Here is a 15,487-nt window from a genome sequence, read left to right as displayed (position 1 = left end):
GTGAGGAGACCACGAGGATGATCAGGGGGCTGCACCTCCCTTACGACAACTTGCTGAGAGAGTTGGGGTTGTTGAGCCTGGAGAAGAGAAGACTCTGGGGAGACCTTAGAGTGTCCTTCCAGTACTTAAAGGGGCTACAGGAAAGATGGGGAGGGACTCTTTATCAGGGTAGGGATATGGGATGGGACAAGGGATAACAGCTTTAAACTGAAAGAGCGGAGATTTAGATTTAGCTATAAGGAAACAATTCTTCCCTGTGAAGGTGGTGAGGCCCTGGTACAGGTTGCCCAGAGAAGCTGTGGCTGCCCCCTCCCTGGAAGGGTTCAAGGCCAGGTTGGACGGGGCTTTGAGCAACTTGGGCTAGTGGAAGGTGTCCCTGGCCGTGGCAGGGGGGTTGGTACTGGATGATCTTTAAGGTCTCTTCCAACCCAAACCATTCTATGATTCTGTGATTATATTGATGTTGTTAAATAAATATTTTATCTATTAGTTTAACAACCTTACAGTAGCACAGATGTAGCTACCAGAGTCTCAGTGGCAGAGACAGAATTAACTGCTTGTGTCACACAGAAATGTCAGAACAATTAATCTGGAATGGTGACCTAAGACAAAAACCCTGGAAAATTGATCTTACAGCTCTTGTTGCTGTTGGCACAGAGGGAATGGAAGGACAGTTAGTAGGGAAGACCAGCTCCCAGAGAAAGAGCTCACAGCTCCACTTCTCTTTGGCTCCTGACCTCTCTCAAAACAGCATCTCTGCAGACAGAAAGTAGCCAAATAGCTCGTTGTTGTCTTCACTTCTGTCAGTGAAGCCATTGCCATCAACAAAACATCAGTCAACCCCTAATGTTCTTCCTATGGGTTTTCTGTTTTATTCAGTCTGCTTTTTTATCCTACTTTAATTGTGTTTAATATGTGTGTATGCAGGATTATGAAAACCATAATTCTTCCCTAAACATTTTATGCTGCCTTGGAGGTGAGATCTTTACTATCCCTGGAGAGCTCCTCTGCTCCCCAAGGCATCTCTAGGCTCTTGCTGCAGGTCGGGCCCTTTCCCTTTGTGGCTTTGCAGGCAGCTCAGGTTCTCCGTTGGGGTGGATGTATCTCAGCATGCATTGCAGCAGCCTACGCCTCTGAGCAGGGGGCAGATTCTCTGTGATGTGGACTGTGAAATCAGTTGTGAAGTGTACTGACCCATTGCCATCACCTTGAAAGTCTCAGCTCCAGGCTAAACACCGCAGGTCTGAAAAAAGCTCAGCTGAGAGCCCCACACCTATTACTACACTGGAATACTGTTTTCCTTGCATAGATTCTCTGGGCTCTGGCTGAAATTTCAAGTGAAAAGTAAACACTGATCAGGGTCAAGCTTTTAAGGCATAAGTGCACTTCTATGTATTTACTTGTTAAACTAGTGTAGGAGGCATGATGCACGATGATCTGCAGCTTTGGGAACAGGAGGTGAAGCAAGTGGGGTTTTTCACCAATTCAACCCTGGGACTGAATTTCAACTGTAAGTGCAAAAAATACATTCAAACAGCTCCACATTTAAACAATGGCCCATTTTCTGACACAGATGATTAAAAGCAAAGAAATACTTAAGGTACACTTCTATCCTTCTGTCTCCCATCCCAACCTATAGCTTCTATAAGAGACCCAGGGGTTCCAGTTGGTAGAGTCACTAAGCTGCAGGAGCAACCAAATTCGTGCTGGCTCCGATCACTGCCCAGCTACGGTACCAAATAGGTAGCACCAAACCCACCCCTTCATTCCAAACATAGAGTTGTCCTTGAGAATCCTCGTTGTTTTCTGTTCTCTGTGATTCTTTGCAGATTGTCTAAACATCACTTTGTTGATGTAAATGCTAAAATCATACACTTTTAAAAGAGATCTGGCAATAATCTACATAACTCATTTAGAGGGGAGTTCACAAGACCTTCAAACATGAGTACAGACCCTGTAATATTGTGTTTAGCCAAGTATATCTCTAGTTCAGCCAGTCCAAAATATCTAATGTGAATTAGGCAACTGGCTCTATTCTTAATTGATTTTCCTATAATCCTGGAAGAAATTATTTTCATTCTCAAGTGTTGTTTTCTTTCTTCTGATAGTGAGTACCATGCAAATCTTTTAAAACTCCTTACATTAATTGCTGTGGAAATGTAATTGCTAATCTGTCCCCCAGATGTAATGTTTTCACTTGTATTTTTCAAAGCAGAGCCTGAAAGTAAAGTATGCAGCATTCAGCTTGGAGCTTTCTGAAAGAAGCCACCATATTTCATATTTTCTCCAGCTTTCTGGAGAAGGAGGATTTTCAGGAAAACAGAGGATAGGGCCTCAAAAGGAGGTGTGGAAGCTGGGAGCTTTTCCCCTCCTGGCTTGATGAAGTCCCAGAGGAGATGTGCATGTAAGCAACTCCAGACCAGTGTGCAAAGTGTCATCAAGCAGAACCTGTGAAGTCACAGGCTTTGCAGCTATCAGATGATAGTAGTTTTCTCTGCAGAATTTAGTCTTTCAGCACCCTAGAGTTTTTCTAAATAGACCTTAATAAAAACAGCCCAACTTACCTGGACCCCAAGGAGAACGCTTAATCGCATCGGTTATAAGGCATTACCATTATGCCTCGATTCTTCTTTTGCAAATAGTAAGAATTCCCATGTATCTAAAAATTCCCTGTTGATCCCTGATCTGCTCCAGAATTAACCTATCATCTGTTTTTGATTTCTCCACTGCAGGATGCCCTGAGGGAAGCTTTGGCCCGAGCTGTGAGTACAGCTGTCAGTGCCAAAACGGAGCTGCCTGTGACCACGTGAGCGGAGCCTGTACTTGCACGGCAGGGTGGACGGGGACCTTTTGTGGAAGAGGTACTGCTACTCCCTCTGGTCCCTTTCAGGTTTATGCAGATGGGTTTTTCTATGCAGAGAGCTGTTTTTACAATTTACAGCACATGATCTAAATAAACCATTGAATTTAATTGGAAGACGATACTGAAATGTGTACTTCCATCCTAACTCAGCAAAGCGTTTTACTGGGTGCCTAGTGTTGGGCCTATGTTTTAATGTGGTTAAAATTAGATACATGCTTAAGACTCCTGCTGTATCACATCTTTAGGAAGACTCTCCTTTTAAGCAGAGTCCTACTGTTTGAACACTGATCAGAAAGATACTTGTCCTGCCTTACACTTGCTTGTTCCTACGGCATCTCTGAAACGGTTTAGAGAAAAAAATGGATCCATGCACCTTCCCAAAAGAACTCTACTTTTAACTTTAATAAATCCAACAGATCATTTTCTATTACTTGAACATTTGGTAAAGTATTGGAAAGGTTGGACTGGATTTCTCAGAAACATTATTAAGTCAGTCTGTGGCATCGTCTAAGGAGGTTGCTGTCGTGCTGCATCGTTGTGCAGATCATAAAAAATACAGTCTTGAACAACAGAAACAGCACACAGTGAGTCAGATATTATGAAAGTTATTTAAGTGTAAATGATTGAAGATTCTACAAATGATGATCATTAAACCAAAGTCACAATTATTTTGCTTAGAAAGCGGCTTTATCAGCCAGTTTGCAAAGGTAGCATTACGGCTGCGATAGAGGGAGGCGGCAGCACTCACAGGCAGCTACTGCCCTCTCATGGGAAGGGAGATGCTCCACAGCCTTACTAGTGACTGCAGTTCAGATATGCTTGTTGTTTCCCTCTCATTCTTACCAGGAATTATTACACAAAATAAATACTCTTCTCAGGGTTCTGTTGCAAAGTGTGCCTCATAGCTTATGGTATCTTCACTATGTCCCTTTTTAAAATGATTGACTTTAACTCCATTTTCATAAGTCTATCTTTTCTTTTTTTCTTTTTTATAATTGGAAAAGCTATACAGTTATCTGTGTTGTGGTATAAATCTGTTCATTCCAGCAGGAATAAAAATGGGGACAAAGAGGCTAAATATCCTTCGCCAAAGTAGGTGTGAGGAATATGGAGAAGCCTGAGTGACGTCTACTGGAAAAAAAGTAAATACAAGTCTCAGCTTCCAAATCAGTCATGTTGGACATTTTTATCCTTTTAAATTCCTGAAAGAAGATTGTGGAGGGGAGAGTAGAATTTAGCACTTACTATTCATAAGACCCTGTTTTCTACATGTTTTCTCTCAAGCAGGCAGGGTGTTTGCTCTGAGCTGACCTGTGTTACCTTCTCACATAGAAGGTTTCAGCCAGAACAGTTTGGCTGCTTCCAAACGATGAAGAGGGAGGAAAACATGTGGGTGGTTTGCCCTTGGTAGAACCTTCTTGGCACCTTTTCTCTGAGGAGCTGTAGCACTTCTGTTTTTAGTGACTCGGAGACTGGCAGGGTTTCCTTCTGGCAGGGATGTGCTTTTTGCCGTCCTCTTGGCAATCCACCCACGTTGGCCAAGCTCTGTGCCTTGCAGACAAGAACGTAGAGATTGAGACCTGGCGCAGCTGAGCTGCCTTGGACTTCTCACATACTGCTGATGCTTCATCCTAGGGCTGGGAAGGACTTTTCCATCATCACAGAAATGTTGAAAGTTGAAAACTTTTGCAGCCTTCTTAAGTTCAAAATCCTAGGAAAAGACAGTACCTTACAAAATGTAATATTGATTAATTGTAATAATTAATATTAATGTCACCCCTGCACAATGAGGGCGTTTGAACCTGCAGTCATTGCTTCTGGTATTTTGCATCGTGGCAGTATGGGATCCAGATTCAATCTGAAATTGCACGAGTCCCAAAATTTGCCTTTGAGGTTTTTTGGAATTGGTTTTCTTTTTTCAGGTGGGAACAAATTACTGCTATTCCTTTTCATTAATTTACTACTTTCAGTACGAAGTAGGGCTTCATAGGTTTAAATACCAGTCCCTGTTGCAAAATACCACTTCAGTGGCCATTTTCAAGTTCTTCATTTGCCACAAATTTGCATAATCTGTTCTTATTATTTATTAGCATTGTTAATGTAATCTTAGCCTTTGCTAAGTCTCAACATTGGACTTTTGTAGTATCTCTCCTTATGGTGAAGTGAGCCAGGCTTATCCAGCTTGCTCTGCCTCTGTGGATGCACACTAGCAACTGTAGAAAGCTCTTGGAGGATTTATGGCACTTGAGTGAAGCAAGTCTATATTTGTCATTTTGAGCAGTCATGTTACCAGCTGACGAGCTGCAGCATTTTGACCAGTAACCAGTGTTCATCCCCTGGCGAGACAGCCAACCTAAGGGAAAAGCACCATCGTGCCTGAGTGTGCCATGGTGTTTGAGGCAGGGGCGATGGTTCAGTCATATTTCAATTTTAACTGAATCAAGGCAAACCATTCAATTCTCTGCACTCGAGTATTTTGGAGTATAACCCGAGACCCTGTACATGATTCAGTGTTCTCTAAAAAAAGCATGAAGAGTGGGTACAAGGTGGTGGCTCAGAAGATATTTGCAATATTCAGTGCGAATTGGTATGTACCTACATATATCACCTGTCAGTAATATGGATAACAGCCAAAGCCACATCATCATCCACCAGCACAGGACAGTTTCCAGGCTAACCAGTAGCAGGAGATACTGTTGTTCCAGGCTGCTCTTTCGTGAGACCTTGCTGTGAATTATTCAGGAGTTAACTGAACTTCTGTGCCCTCAGCAACAGGATGCTGCCAAGAGACCTCGCACTCTTCAAAGTACTTCTGTCTGTGAATCAACATCTCAGTTCTGCTCTGCTCTGCATCAGTTTCATTCAGCTGGTCTTCATCTCCATCTGGTATCGTTCAGTCATACGGCTGCCTGTCCAGTAGTGGTGTGATCACATAATGGGTAAGGATAAAGCTATCAAACCACTTTCAGAAACAAAATTAGACATTTCTGAAGGTGGTACATGCCTGCTCCATCCTTCAGCTCTGCTCAGTCCATTGGAAAAAATGAACCTTCCGAATCTTGTAACTCTCTCCAAAGAGCTGCAAAAGGAGCAAAACTGTTTCAGTGGCAAAGTAGCTAACATTTGCAAATAAGCCTGAAAACAATCTACTAAGAAATGCTTACAGGCCATCTGAACAACATAGGAAAGCCTTCCTTTGCATTTTCTTCAAAGCAGCAAGTGATACAACTAGAACACTTGAAGAAATACTGTATGGTTCTTCACAAGGTCTAGCATTACCAAAGGAAAAGGAATAATTTTTGGTGGTTCTTGAGAGTGTTGCTACTAGCACTGCCTCTAGATATCTTTCCTATCTGAGAGGAGAATGCTACATGCCTGGAGGCACATGTGGGGTTCTGGCTGTTCCTGAACTGAAGAAGTAATTAATGCCTCTGCATTCCTGGACTGTGCAAAGGCAGCAATCATAGCAAAAAATGGCTTTGTAAGTCCTTTATTCTGTTAAAACATAGATAATATGAGTAGCATTTTCTCCAGAAAAGACACCTACTGTGATCACCCACTGCTATAGAGCTTTAGTTTTAATGCACTTAGAGCTAAACAGGCAAGTAAAATAACAAAACACAAAAAACCACAAACCCCAACCCCAAAACCAATCTTTCTTGTAATAAATAGCAATGCTTTCTTCAAAGAAGTGTTAACGTCTGACATGCAGGAAGCCTGGGAAGCTTCTGATGTTAGGCAGCCCAACTACTCCCCCAGCAAAGCCAAAGGAATCACGGTGTGCCTGCGTTCGCCGGCCGTGCTTGCAGCTCTGTTACAAGCGTGCTGTGCCAGGCCGAGCAAGCCAGGTCACCCTGCCCTGCACGGGGGTTGCTCAGCTCCTGTTTGGGAAGGCAATTGTTATAATTAGTTTCATTCTGTGAAGTGCTGGGCATCTGCTGCTCCCGCTTTGAAGGTTGCGATTGTCTTCACTGCACCATAATTTTGTTTAATTTTGTTCCCTGCTGCTCTGGTATGTGTTGTATGACTCGAGGCATGTGTCCAGTTACAGGATCAGGCCAACAGAGGAATTATCCAGTTCACTGCTTAAGCTGACTGAACATCCCAAAATGCCACACAATTATCCCACAAATTGGAGGCAGCAGGAGTCTCGGACTTTTCCTACAGTATGTTTATTAACTGATGCATGAATAACAGCAACGTATAGCCCTTGCAAAGTGCAGCACTCAGTTTGCGTTTGAGCTGCTGTCTAAATCAGCACTACTGCAGGACAGACTGACTAGGCTTCTCTCTTGGGATTTCAGCAGTTAGTCATTATCATAAGATAGCCCAGCAAGATTTCTGTTTTAATAAGATAAAAGGGAAAAATAAATACTGTGCATGTCTAGGAATAGCTGGCAATGCTGTGTAGTCCCTGCATTAAACAAAGAAAAACTTTGTCAGCCTTTGAAGTCACCTAGGGTTAAGTAGAAGTCCTTTCTTGTATGCTGTGCCATACACGCTACTGAAGCATAATAAATAAGGACATAAAGATTGAAACCACATGCTGATGTCTCTTCCTTACAACTTGATAACAGCTCTCTCCCCAGTACAAACTGAACAGAGGCTGATGGATGCATTACAGTTTTATATCAGTATGAGGCACTTTTCTGTTTTTCTGAAACAGCACATACTTGGAAAGTGGTGTAAGCCTGAAATCTATCTTATGCCAAAGAAGGAACTGCCGTCTGGACAGAATGAAGAGGAGAGCAGCCTTTTGATTTTGAGTAGATGAAACAATCATATGTACTCACAAGCTGAGCAGGAGCTCTGAGAGTAGAGGAGCCAAAGCAGATGTGGCAGTGTGTTACACTGCTGCCATCGCTGTCTGAAGGTCCAGGTTTGCCTATATCTACGGATACTGAACTTCCCCTCCTTGTAGCCAAAGCAGACAGCAGTGCTTTCTGCTAGAGGATTAATTTTACATTTGTGGAAGAGGCAGTATGAGTAGACTGGGACAAAAGAGCCTGAGTGTGAAAAGACACAGGGCAAGAAAAGGGAAAGAAGAATCCAACAGTGGAAGATACATATGAATAATGGTGTTATTCAGACCTGATAGGGAGCTATGAAATTAATGTGGAGAGTCGTTGGGTAGTGAATATGATGATAATCATCATAAGACTCTATTGGGAAGCCAGTTGCTCTGATTTCATGGTAGAAGTATGAGGATTGGGTTTTAAATATAAGTTTATATTGAACAAGGAGGACAAAGAGCTGTTTTATTGAATAACTGCTCATTTAATGAGTACCATTGCCCCTGCAACTGAGTGATTCAGGGGTTCTTTGGAAGGAATGACATACAATTGTATATCTACAGATTTATTATCATTTAGTGTAACACAATTATGCAGGTACTTATATAATCTAAACACACACATATATATGCAGATAGAGAGGTTAAATTAAGGCTATATAGACAACGTAATTTTTTTTTTTTTTTTAACTCTGCGTAGCAGCCTTAACATTCTGGTAATGCAGCATTTTGGGTATGAAGTGGCCCACTGACAGGTACTGATGGCTTATTTTCACTGCTGTCAACACTGGTACAGATGTAAATTGAATCCATGTTCTTCCTTACATGTCCTGGATGTAGTAGGTACTGAACTCCTTAAGCTCCCTGAAGTTGTTCAGCTACATTTAATTTGTCTTGGTTTTCTCTACTCATTCTCTTTGCCAGGTTTTCATTGGAGCACTGAACTACATTATGGCTTATGTTCACTGTTAAAAAGTCTTTATAAAAGTATCAAGAGAGTAAATGTGAGCGTAAGTTTTGCATTTCAAAAGACAGGGAGATCATCAGGGATGGCCCCATAGTCTTGCATTATGTTGAATTATTTCCTTTTTCCTCTGTCCATTACAGAAACACAAGTACTGGCTTGTGCGAATCCAGATCCATTCTCTCCTGTTTTATGGCTTTTCAATATTCTCAGCTGTGTTTTTCTGTGCAGAAATCTGTTGCTTTTCAGAAATGGGTCACGTTTTTCTGAGATGCACGTAGCAGAATTGTACAGGCTTAACCCTTGAAGCAACTTTGGCTCTTCAGCATAGTCACAGAGTGACATGTGACAGAAGCGCCCCGTGTTTTCAGATCTCTGAGCTAGACTTTATACAAAATACAAGTAACAGGACTCTGCTAAAAATGAATGTTTTGCATTTTCAGCCTGTCCAGATGGATTCTTTGGGCTTGACTGCCACCAGGTGTGCAAGTGCAAGAATGCTGCTGGCTGCGACCACGTCCTGGGAACATGCCGCTGCCTCCCGGGCTGGCTGGGAGAGACCTGCGAGCAGCGTACGTACGGGCTGCGTGCCCCTTCCCTGCTCACCGGCTCCTTCGGTGCTCACATGGGCTTCTGCTGGGACTGTAGGATGACCTACCAGGGTACAATTTTAGATAGGTCACATTCCTTTCCAAAGATGCCAAGAAAGGGAACCATTTTTGGTAGCTGTGTAAATAAGCAACTTCTTTTTTTTTTTTTAACTGCTGTTGGCACTTGTCAAATATTATAAGCATCAGTTTTTAAATAGCAGAGCTGTCTGCTACCATATGACAAATCTCTGCTTTTTGTTTTTGTGCAATATTAAGAGATGAAATGTTGTATTTCTCTCTCTCTGGTGTATCTAATCTAATTATCAGTTGTAAAGTGACAGATTACAAATGCACAAAGTGGAAAAATTAGAGCTGGGGCTATTTTGCTATTTAAGCGTGACAAAATAGGTTTTTAAGTAATTCTTAGAAAAGTTATTTGTTTTTAAAAAAGGGTCAACTTCCTACAGCTTCCTAGAGTTTCATAAGTATGGATTATCCCACAATCTTCAAGCTAATAAGTTTTTTTGTATGTTTGTGTGAATGCATATATAAAATTGGCTCTTCTGAGAAATTGGTCACTAAATTTCATGGGAAATTATTTTCTCTAGCTACATGGCATTACATATGGAGATCACTGAGCCTATTTGAAAAATTTAGCAAATATGTTTGGTTTTTTAAGATCTTCAGGTTTTAGCCTCTCAACTTCCTAGTTTCATTTTAGGATGATGTCATGGTCTATACTTCCTTTTGAAAATATGACTGTCATCTGCAGGAATGTGTTGTAGAGCTGGGGTCCAAAGCAGCTCCACAAGGAGCCAACTTTCATTGTTAGTGAACACTTTTGTAAGACTTCTTTAATCCATAGATTGCAGATTTCTGCAATAGAAAATCAGTTAAGTTTAGAAAATAGAGATAAATTATATTTGTGTAGAAATAATTCTATTCTCCAGCCATACACCATGTTATAATCAGCCCTGTCTGAGGGCTGCACTTGTTCTTCATAATATTTTTCTGGCATTTGCTCCCATCATGCAACACAACCTGTTTTCTGAAAGGGCTTCTCCTGCAAAATCTCCTGCTCTTTTGATTTACAGGAGGGTTAATGCTGGTAAATCTTTCCACTTTTCAGATATTTCTGCAACCATCCCACCATTTGTAGTCCTTTTTGCCTCCTCATGACCCCCATAGGAACACTTGGCTCTCCATCTCCCACTGCCTGAAGATGGTGGTGGTGATACTCCTCTGTGGGTGTAGGTTAATGAGCTAACTGTGAAATAAATGCAGAGCCAGAGCCATATAGCCATACCGCAGAGCAGAGAAGGTGCTGCTGAACAGGTACAATGTTTGCTTCTTGGTTGCAGCCCACTTTTACTGCCCTTCAGCCAAACCACGGTGTTGACAATGTATCACCTTGGCCCTTCCCTGCTCCTTAGACTGCATTAGGGATGGGAAGATTGGCTCCTACATATTTCATCGAATTCAATTAAGAAATGCAGCTCTTTGTCAATGGCCTTCTATGCCCCCCTCTACTTGCATGAGGAAAAAAAAACTCTATTTATTCTCTTGTGCCACAGCCATTAGAGCTTTATGCTATGTTGATTTATTCCTCGCACTGGAGAAGATGTCAAAGCCTCCGAGGTCTCCTTTGCCTGTAAGTAAAAGAGCAAGGTCACTTAACAGTGCAAAGGGTAACCTCCTTTTCTCTTGGCTAAATGATGAATCTTCATTTTGATTTTAAGACTGAACTTTGGCCACACTGTCTAAAGCTGCTCAGAGTAAGGCAACCATGGGTTGGAGACACCAGCTCACCACTCCTCATCCTTGTTGGATGTTTAATATTCACCTTGCTAGTTCCTGGGACTTGCCAGCACTAGCAGCTGGAAGGACAGCACTTGTGTTCAAGTAATCGGATTGTAGGCAATGTGCTGGAGGATATTGAGAAATAATTTTGACATCATGGGATTTGAATCGATCTTAAGCCAACCATGCAGTGCATTTTATATGCTGCTATCTAATTATGGGCAATACAGACAGTAATGCCTTTTGTTGAAGCTGCCTACTGCTTTCCATTACAAGACTGTGTTTTTCAATTGCTTGTAAATGAATTATATTAATCTGGGATGAAATCTGCCAAGCAAGCTCTGCCTCAGCTTAAGTTTGTGTTTGGTGATTTTTTTATTTTTGGGATTTTTTTAGTGTTCGCCTGAGATATTTTAGGTTTCCAAGAAAGAGGTTTAGGAAAAGTATGTTGCCTTTTTTTTTTTTTTTTTTTTGATAAACTGTTTCATTGAGTGTCGTGATGCCTCGGTGATACAGAAGTGAGGACTTGACATTTGGCATCAATTTCTGCCAGAGATGTAACCTTCCTTTCTGTATACAGACTCATCCAAATTTTGCTGTCTCAAAAAAACTCAAACCCAAAACCCCCCCAAAATCTCATGTTGCACATGGTCTGTAGAAGCCAAACATGATTCATCATCTGTATTTTGCTCTGATTCTATTAGTATTAAAAACACCTCTTTCTGGAGCTGTTGGGCCTCAGCACAATCTTCACAGAAGCAGTTCCTTGTGGTAAAAAAGAGACCACACTGGTTTGCAAAATAAATGAGTACAGAAAGATTGGCCTTGCCAGAGTCTCTGCGCAGGGGCGCTGATAACCAGAAGTTTGACATTTTGTGGTGTGTGAGCACTTGGCTTTGAAAATTCACTGTTCTTTTAAAGCCAAAGCTTCATTTGGGGGGCAATAATCCACAGGAACTTCACAAAATCAAAGCTTCTGGGCACCCTATAGAGTCTTAGTGCCCATCATTTCCCTGCGCTCCCTGACACTTCTGATGGCTGTTGACTTCCAGTCTGGAAGAAAATCTGCAGTTTCATGTGTTCCTTACTCTGTGTGCAAAAAGGGATTTTAAGGACTTCAAACAAATAAATCCTTCTCTTACAGAAGAAAGGTACCAAGAGGAAAATTTTGAAGCAGAAAGAAGTCTAATAATTTAAACCCTTCTATTGCTGCTTCCCGTTGCACTCATGATGAAGAAAGGAGAAAACGCTCAGGGATATTTGTACATTCAGTTATGGAACTTCATAAAGTAGCCTCAATATATCACTTGTTATCTTAATCTTCAGAAAAGTACTTTGATAATCAGGGATATCCTACCCAGAATCTAAAAAAAGTTTGTATCCACCCAATAGAATAATTAAAATTTTCTTCTCCAGAAATTTCTGCTTTCTTACCAGAATTTTCACTGGAAAACTCTTTTGTCTTCCCGGTAAGCATAACAAGAGCTTTGCACGCATACTCCAAAAACCTCACACAAACCACTAGTAACCAGTCAGGGGACCTGGTTATGAGCTGGTTTTTCCTTTGGCTTGGTTATGATATAGTTCTGGTCTGTATTGTGGAAATACTTAGTTCTGCTCCCAAAACCGAGCCAGAGCTCTGTAGGATGGGCTGAACTTTTAACTTGGCAACCAAGCCTCATTTGCAGAACAAACTTTTAACTGTGATGAGACTGAGCTCCTGCACTTTCTTGTGGTTTCAATGTGGATGGGATCCAAGCGATGACAAAAATGAACACTATTGAAAAGAAGTCCTGGGAGAAATGGTGTCTGTGAGAACCGTGTCGGGAAGCTGGAAGTCCTTGGATCGGAAGAAAAGAACAAAGAATGGATCAGATACTGTCAACCAAGTTCACCCCTCAGGTCAAGATGGTTTCATGCCTCCCTTCGGTCCCCAGAGGCATGTCCTCTGGCAGCACTGCATCTTGTCCTGCTCACTGACACCCTCAAAGGCATAGAGGTTTTGGTGAAAAGTCATCATTTGGGTCTGATCCTGGGAGGACACTCTTCTGGATGAGGGAATCAGGGCTTTTTTTGCCTCTCCAATGCATGCCAGCAGCACTGCAGGAATGAGAGGCTCTGACAGCTTCGTACAAGTGAAGGAGAGCCTCTGCAAGGCAGGCACAAAATCTGTGCAAGGAGGCTATCCAACTTCATTATCTTATTTTGTATTTTTGGTATGATATCTGAAGAAAACAGGGTAGCAGTAGTGTCTGGTTTCCTCCATTTAAAGCTATCCAAATCTCCAGTGCAATGGAGACTACAGGAATTTTATCACTGCTATTTTTCATAGGCAGCAGCACTGAAAATGGAGCTGCAGCAAGTGTACATTTGCGAGATGACTGTTAAGTTTTCACCTGGGAGCCAGCTGCTTAACCGAATGTGTTGAAAATATGACCCCTCTCTGACCAAAGAATGAGACTCTGGGTGAACGAAGGCATTCAGCTGTGAAAAATGAACACCAAAAACAATGAAGTTGTCAGTTCTCGTACCAGGATGCAAATAAATACCCGGGCTGACAAGCTGGCGGTTCTGCTGGACCATTAGTTTAGCACAAAGACATTCTGCAGGGCAGGGGATGACAGCTGATCCATCACCTGAGCGATCCTGCCCTTTGATAAAAACCTCTTCAAAACATGCTATGATACATATTTTTAAGCCATGTTATTTAGCGTCAGGCATGGTTAATATATGGACTTAGGCACCCTCATGATGTGAAAAGTGTGTCGCCAGAAGCCCGTTTCAAACTGATTTCTCTGGTGCTGGGTAGTGTCTCCGGTTTGCTCTGTGTGATGCCTCCTTTGATGCTTCCTGATGGTTTTTTATGGACTTTTCTCATTGCAGCCTGCCAGGGGGACAGCTATGGGCCAGGTTGCAGCCACACTTGTGACTGTCACAATGGAGCGCTCTGTCATCACGTAACCGGGACGTGCCTTTGTAGTGCAGGGTGGAAAGGAGCCACGTGCCAAGAAGGTACAGTCGGAAGTTCAACCTCCTGCCAGAGGATTATACGAGGGAAAAATAAAACTTCTGCTCAGGGGGCTTTGCTGGTATTTTAATTATCAGGTCATTGCCCTGTGTTGTCATTGATTTTGTATCCACGCAATAACGCGCTCAGTCCATTAAATAAATCTGTGATGCCACGTTGCAGGGGCTGGGTGTAGGAGCTCGGCGTACACAAGGCAGAGGGGGCTGAAACAGTCATAAACTGGAAAGAGAGCTGGTTTTGAAGGCTGTCTGATTAAGGGAGAAAAGGTCCATAAAGCTCCCATTTATGACACTGAAACAAAACTGTTTCTTTTCTATGGCCTGCTTTACCGACCCATGCGCCCGATTGATCCTCGTCATTACCATACGCTGTTCCAGACATAGGCTAAATCCAGAACATGTGAAAGGCATTGGGACTTCCAGCCTTGGCAATTAGACCAATACGTGTGACTCAAACACAAGCCCAACTCCAAGAAATCTTAAGAAAAGAGGCTGGCAAAGAAAGGCTGCACTGAGGCTTATGTTACACCTCCTAATCCCCTGCACCCAAGCTGCTAGAAAAAGTCTGTCCATCCCTATTGCAAAAGGCTCCTTTTTCTGTGCCTCCCCCTCTAAGAGCAGTGCCCTGGAGCTGGGGTTGCACGGCTGTGGGGCTCTTGCTGCTGCCGATGCTCCTGGGTGATCTGGGGTTTGGAGTCAGCACCTCCACATGAGCAGCAGCTGCCTGTCAGCGTACTGAGAGCATGGCTAGGGAAAGGGAATGAAAGCTGATAAGGGTGGAGGATTATATGAATTAAGTGGGTCCCCCTTTAAAACCTAATATGAAGAGCTCTTTCCATGATGGAATAAAAAGTTGAGAAGACACCAAACCGTTCTTCATGATGATGTGTACAACACAACATAAAATTTTCTGGTTTGCGTGAAGGCCTCAAATACAAAACCAAAGCAAAAGTTAAAAAAGCTGTTGTCAAATATGAAGACATTGTCAAACATTTTCTTTAATGATACATTTGGGGATTTCTTTTCTCTTTGGAAGTAAGGAGGTAGAATAAGTGTGTGAGGCTGGGTGAACCATCCTCTGGTGACTGTGTTTTTGCAGAGTGAGAACTTGCACTAGCTTCTTAAAAAGGTGCCACTCTGGCACTAACAGTGGTGTGTAATTTTTGGGGGGGGGGGGGGTGGGGGCGGAAGGTTTTATCCATAGGATGTGGTTGTGATGAGAATTAATAAACTGCTTAATTAAAATTAGGTAAACTGTGATATGTCAGCAGCTAGCTGTGGGTAGCAGGATCAATTATAAAAGGAGTTGCGATTTTTGGGAGGACTGTACAAAGAAATTTTGAAAATAGGGAAATCAATAATTCCACTCCTTGGTGTTGAGAAAGCTGGTAGGGACCAAGAGAAGTTTTTCATAGGTGTGAACAGAAAATCTTGAAGCCATTTGGTTGGGT

At 42.3% G+C, this 15,487-nt stretch overlaps 1 protein-coding gene across 1 annotated transcript in view; it reads left to right on the top strand.

Annotated features, from left to right (window-relative positions):
* The window catches only part of LOC141927411 (uncharacterized), a 200,770-nt gene that overhangs the window by 167,466 nt on the left and 17,817 nt on the right, over window positions 1-15,487 (top strand). The window contains exons 23-25 of the mRNA XM_074834607.1: window positions 2,733-2,861; window positions 9,063-9,191; window positions 13,893-14,021. Of these exons, the coding sequence (XP_074690708.1) occupies window positions 2,733-2,861; window positions 9,063-9,191; window positions 13,893-14,021 (387 nt within the window). The remainder of the gene's footprint in view (window positions 1-2,732; window positions 2,862-9,062; window positions 9,192-13,892; window positions 14,022-15,487) is intronic.

This window comes from Strix aluco, chromosome 9, assembly GCF_031877795.1.
Source record: "Strix aluco isolate bStrAlu1 chromosome 9, bStrAlu1.hap1, whole genome shotgun sequence".
NCBI classification, from domain to species: Eukaryota; Metazoa; Chordata; class Aves; order Strigiformes; family Strigidae; genus Strix; species Strix aluco.
This window is presented reverse-complemented; position numbering and strand designations above follow the sequence as displayed.